The following is a 6,308-nucleotide window of genomic DNA, read 5'->3' on the forward strand; positions in this document are numbered from 1 at the left end:
TTGTCAACTTTTATCGTCTGTAAAACGAAATCGACATCAAATGTTTTTTTTTTCTCTTTTATGTGTGAAAGGTGTAGTATACTCATATAACAACAATTACATATTTTGTTTTCCACAATGATAACAAACGTATTGTTCTCCAAGCAGTAACAAACGTTTGAGATTGGCCTCGTATTAATTTGTCCTGAAATTTCAAAAGTTTAAAAATAGATACCATAAACAATGCCTCGCCTTTTCATCTATAAGTTAAAGATAACTCGACCAACAGGTTTTTTTATTCTTGCTGGTCGCGCCCTCTGCTGAAAAAATACTTTAATGAGTTAAGAGAAATCACGTACAAACAAATATATATATATGGATTGGATAACGTGTATAAAAAAATACGTTTGCACTTAAACTCCAGATTATAATATTAGGTTTAACATTACTTGCGTCTTCCAACAAGTTTAAAACAAACTTACGACACAAACACTTATAATAAAGTTTTGTTTTACTTTCTGGAGAAAAGCGACGAAACGCTAAATCAAAACTAGAAAACTTAAGTCATTAACGATAGTAGTTCTGTGTTGTAAAACTGAAAAACTGAACTATTAATACTTCTTTCTTCTGTCTTGTAAGAAAGTTATATTACTATCATCCTAGCATTCCGGAACTGTCGTTGAATGCACGACGTCACTTCCGTTACTCCAGAGATTGATAAACATCTGTGATGTCGACATCACAAGTGGACCAACAAGAGAAACAATGGCGTAAGAGATGGCATTGACGAAGAGACCAGTCAAAATCTCGAGGAAACAATGAATGTAAAAAATGAAAATAATTAACTGACCGCGGATGATCTTGCAGGAGGCAAAGTCTGGTCCGAGGACAATGGTGGATGACCCACCGATGATTTTAGGGGTGATAAGTTAACTGAAGGTGATTTTGCTGTCAAAACTGAAGCCAACAGTGGTGTTTTAGTAGACGAAGAAAGGGTTAACTGTGATTTTTGGAAGACGCTGACGAAAGAGACGAGGGTATTTTAGAATTTGATGACAAAGTAACCAATACTGGTCCCGAGTAAGCTAACGATGAAGTTGGTCTAGAGGAAGCTGACAAAGTGATGACCTGGGGTCTTTGTGATGACGACGAAACAGATGATGGTATTTTTGACGTAGAAGATGGAAGAGCAAACAAAGACCTCGAACTTGAGGATGTCAGAGGTACCTTGACAGATACTTCCGAGGCAGAATAACTGATACTAGTTGAGAGCTCATCAGACACTGCTGTGTCTCGTCGTGACACTTCCGTCCTGTTTTCGTCTTCAGGCGTTTGTAGCACGTCAGACGAAGAAGATAAATCAAAATCAGTACTACTCGAGACATCGCAATTGGGGCACTGGTCACTGTCCATACCTTTTATGTAGCACTTGTTGCAATGCTAAGAGAGAAAAACAGCTTTAAAAGGTAACACGTATGATGTAATTCGATCGCATAATAAAGCAACGGTTTGATACAATAAACGTCAAGCTCGTAACTGCAACCACCTTCAGGATATATAAACAGTAAGAGAAGAAAGTGGTTAACTTACGTCATTCGACGCACCACAGAATAACTAATTTACATCACAGAATGTGCTACCATCGAAACTATTAACAGAACTACATTACTACTACAAGACGTTTATAACTTTGTTTTTGAATATAGCACAAAGCTACTCGAGGGCTATCTGCGCTAGCCGTTCCTATTTTAGTAGTGTAAGACTAGAGGGAAGGCAGCGAGTCATCATCAACTACACAGCCAACTATTGGGCTACTCTTACCAACGAATAGTGGGATTGACCCTCACCTTATAACGCCCTGCAGCGGCTGAAGGGGCGAGCATGTTAGGTGCAATCCAGATATATATGTAATTTATGTATTTTTCAAAATGTATTTAGAACTAGTCTGTGCAACTCAACGCCTTACATATGAATTTTCTGTAATGTTTACAAACATTAAATATAACAAAGCTCCCTGGCACGTTTACGGACGTAAAACACTAAAATACCGGATTCGATTCCCTGCAGTGGACAGAGCGCACATAGCTCTACTGTGTGTAGTTTTGCGATCATAACAACAAACAAACAATATTATTTATGATTTACCAAAGCATCTTTTAGAATTTTCACACTAGCTATACACAACTTTCCCAAAGTTTCAAGCTGATAGAGTAGGAGGAAGGCAGCTAGTCAACAACACCCGCCGTAAACTCTTAGGCTACTCCTATTTAACCAAACAATGGTATTCAACCATCACTCTTATAACGCATCCACGGCTCCAACATGCTTAAACATAACGTACGTTGGTTTAGATGTGTTAAAGACATCTCTTCATTCACCTCTATTAATTTACTATATTTCCAGATGGTTATTTTTTGGATCAATTAGTTTTTGTTAAACTACCACCAGTCACTTAGAAAATACCAGCGAAATGCCATCTCAGTATAAAATCTGTTTTCACACCTGATTTTTTTCATTTATTACAGTTGTCACTAGTTCTTTCTCTCTCTTACTGATGTGACTTATAATCAATTATTAATATTCACGTAAAATAAATTTAAAACGTACAATTCGATTTAGATTTCACAGCTAGATTATTCGATATAGTACAATTAAGACCGATAGATTATTCTAGGTTTACGATGAATTTTAGTTTCAATATTTATTGATACGACTGTTTCTTTAATAGCCTTGTAAAAAAAATAAAACTTAGAATAACATACTTTATAATCAAATTTCTCCCTTGGCGTGTTTCTCTTATAACAAAGCCACATCGGGCTATTCTTCTGAGCCCACCAAGGAGAATCGAACCCCTAATTTAAGGTTTGTAGACTTACCGCAGTATTAGTGGAAGGCTCTTTCCCTGGCACAATACACGGATATGCTTATGATGCTAGCATTCGTAGTTTTGAGTGTGTAACAAGTCTGTCTCTCAGTGGTTCAGAACTTAAAACTTACAATGTTATAATTTGGGGATTCAATTCTTGCAGATGGGAACAACACAGAATGTCACTCATGTTTGCAGCTTTGTGCTCAAACAAAACTATATATGAAGTTATAAAGAAAAACTGATAAACTAAAGTATGTTGATCTAAGGTGTTAAATAAGCTTTCGTGTCTCATCCACAAGCACAAAACTCTCTTCTTTAAGAAACCAACATACTGTACGATAGTAAAGACAACAAAATTATGACATACCATACAATGTTTCTCGTCCATTACACAACATTTCATGCACGTGTTGCAGTGGTTACGATGGGTTTACAGACTCTTCACACACGTAGCCTCGACACCAAGAGAACTGTAACTTCTTCCGACAGTTCCCATTTGGGCAGTCCCTAACCCAGGGACAACGTCCAATAAGGTGGCTATGTATCCACAGCAAGGCAGGACAACCGTTCCCAGCAGGTAACGCCTCAAATTTGTGACCTGAGGGAAAGAAACAAAAAAACAAATTAACAAAACAGCGAACACAAATCTCACGTCACAAACCAAAATAAATAGGACTTGTAAAACCTTGAATATAACAATTTCTACACTCAATAAAAAAAAAAAACTATTGATACCACATTAGGTTCATTGCAATGATTTACTCTTAACTTCTACACACACACACACACACACACACACACTTCATCTAAATTTATGCTATCATCATACAAACTATGCAGTCTTACAAGAAAATTCAAATTTAATCTTGACTTTTAAATATCCAGTGTTTACCAAGAGTTGTCTTAATATTCATGACTTTATAGTTATTTAAAAAACCCACGAATCTAGGGTTTGTCCTCTCTGTGGTGGATGATAGTTTGGTCAGTTTGTTTTCTCAATAGCCCCCCCATGTTGGTCTTGACCAGCAGTTAGAATGATATGGATGATACAAACTTTATTTAATTTCTAGTCAGTCTGTCTTCTTCATAGCCACCTGTTGGTCTTGACCAGCAGTTGGAATGATATAGATATTACAAACTTTATTTAATTTCTGGTCAGTCTGTCTTCTCGATAGCCGCCTGTTGGTCGACCAGTGGTTAGAAGGATATGAATGTTACTTTATCTAATTATGATCATATTACACACACATGTATAGTTATGTTAAATGTTGGTTACCATCATATTAGCATTTCAATCAGTTGACATAACACCCAACCATGAGAAGGCTTGATGTTTAATCAGTAAATAAAAGTGCATTATCAAATGATAGTGCCATATTAGGGTGCACTACATAAACTTCTAGTCACTAAAACATTTATTACTCGTAAATCGTGAGTAGTCCATTTCTTTTGGTCATTTAAAACTTTTATTAACCAAATACCATAAAATTTCCACATTTTTCAGAACTACTTACTGGTTTCTACATATTCTTTCAAAAAACATATAAAAAATGAAAGTATGCAACAAGGGGGCAGTTTGAATAATTGCGTACCTTGTAGACGTTGTAAAGAAGACAAGGGTCACTAATGACCTTTTCCAGATCAATCTCCATAGATTCCAGGACATTGAGTGGATTATCACAATCTCCACACATGCAAGAAAGCATCGAACACTTTCTGATCATTTTGGCACAGGAACAACGACCCGTTCGACAACTTATACGACAGGAACACGTGGTTGGAGAATACAATGACTTGACATCTGGAGGAGCTTGGAGCATTTCCAATAGAGTTTTGTTCCTACTGTCTTCCAGAGGTTCTAAATAAATAATACTACATAAATATTTGAAGTATAACAGTAAACAAAACATTAAGTTACTGCTTAAATAAATTTATTAAAAAGTCAACAATCTATTCGATGAAAAATATTCAAAACAAGAATTTCTTCAGAAAATAACGTTTCTGATCTATGTTCCTGTAACATTTACTCTAAAACAGCAAATATTGCTACATGACTGTTATCTAAATTCCAGTGCTGAATGTGTCCCTAAATAGCTCAAGAAGTAACCATGAGGAATTGTTACAACTCGGGATTCAATCCCTGCAACATAAAGACAGCACTAAAACATTAATTTTTCAAAAACAGTTTGTAATAAGGGATAAAACTAGTATAAGATGGTATAACATACCTACAACTGGATTAATGTATTTTGTTCAATGCATCAAGTGCAACATTAAATCAATAAGTACTGTCATAATACTGGTTGGAAGAAATAAAACAAAAATTATCAAATTTCACAAGGTTATTCAGGTCAGTAAACTTACTCAGTCCACTTCACGTGAAGCATTATCTGTAATGTCTATCTTCTGTAGAAGTGCATGAATGCGAATCTAGAAAAAACACAACAGATGCCACGAGTGCATCAACCATGCATTAACAGTACCATACTGAAGTGGATCGATTATAATTTGCATAATTCTTATCCATATGAAATAGTCTTCGCTGGGTCCATATCTTGACTACATGTTCCAGTGTCAGAGTACAATTAACTTTTCTAATCCACATACCATAAAAATCATCTCAGGAAACATTGCCAGAAGTACAAGAATCAGCATCTCTAAGTGGGTAAATGTTCAAAGTAAAGAAGCAAAGGTCATCTTCAGGCAGTTTTGGAAAGTCTAAAACGACGTCATGAACTTCAGTCTTCCCCACAATGCCTTTTTGTGACTTAGTCTTTGGGACTCTGGAAGCAGTCTGTTGAAGTTTTGACAGTTCGATATCAGAGTTCTGCACGAGATTAGATCGAAGATTTTAATGTAATAACCAAAGAAAGAAATCTGTATGTCAGTGAGGAACATTCAAAGTAGTTGCCACTGCTTGGTGTGACCATCAACTGTTGCAAACACCAATGCACTTCAGTAACAGACTTTTATAACTTAGATTCTTCAACTGCGCATTGCCTGCATTTTGAAAAATATAAAACTGACATTCAAAACCACAGCCTGAAACAGCAATATCATGTAGTTGCATCCAACACTGAATCTTTAACATTCTGATGAAATACTGCAGCAGCAATATGTGGTCAAATACATCAAAAGGGTTTGACCTCCCAAGTCCAAACTGTAATTAAAACTCAAACTGGTCAAGAGATGACAGAGCTATGGGCTAAAAGTTATTAAATTTCAGAAACTCAGAGCCATCTACGAGGATAAAAGGAACAACAAAGAAACAAGCTACAAAGTAAAACTGATACCGAGTACCTTGGTGAAAGAAGGATCTAAAAAATGTCCAAATCATTTTATCTTTCTTGCTTTTCTTTTTATAATTTAGTTGTTTCATTCTTTCCTGTCCGATTAGACAGATGAAAACACTCACTTTTAGCACACCGTCGTTTTGCTATGGGTTCTGTATCTGGTTCAG

General features: G+C 36.0%; 1 protein-coding gene across 1 annotated transcript; it reads right to left on the reverse strand.

Annotated features, from left to right (window-relative positions):
- Nucleotides 1-975: 975 nt before the first annotated feature.
- LOC143233434 (uncharacterized) lies at nt 976-3,266 on the reverse strand. Its single transcript, XM_076469665.1, has 2 exons — nt 3,216-3,266; nt 976-1,419 (listed from the first exon to the last, which is right to left on the reverse strand). The coding sequence occupies exons 1-2, from the start codon at nt 3,249-3,251 to the stop codon at nt 976-978; spliced, it is 480 nt and encodes a 159-aa protein (XP_076325780.1). The 5' UTR covers nt 3,252-3,266.
- Between the last annotated feature and the right edge of the window lie 3,042 nt (nt 3,267-6,308).

The sequence above is a fragment of the Tachypleus tridentatus genome, chromosome 1, assembly GCF_004210375.1.
Source record: "Tachypleus tridentatus isolate NWPU-2018 chromosome 1, ASM421037v1, whole genome shotgun sequence".
Lineage (NCBI taxonomy): Eukaryota > Metazoa > Arthropoda > Merostomata > Xiphosura > Limulidae > Tachypleus > Tachypleus tridentatus.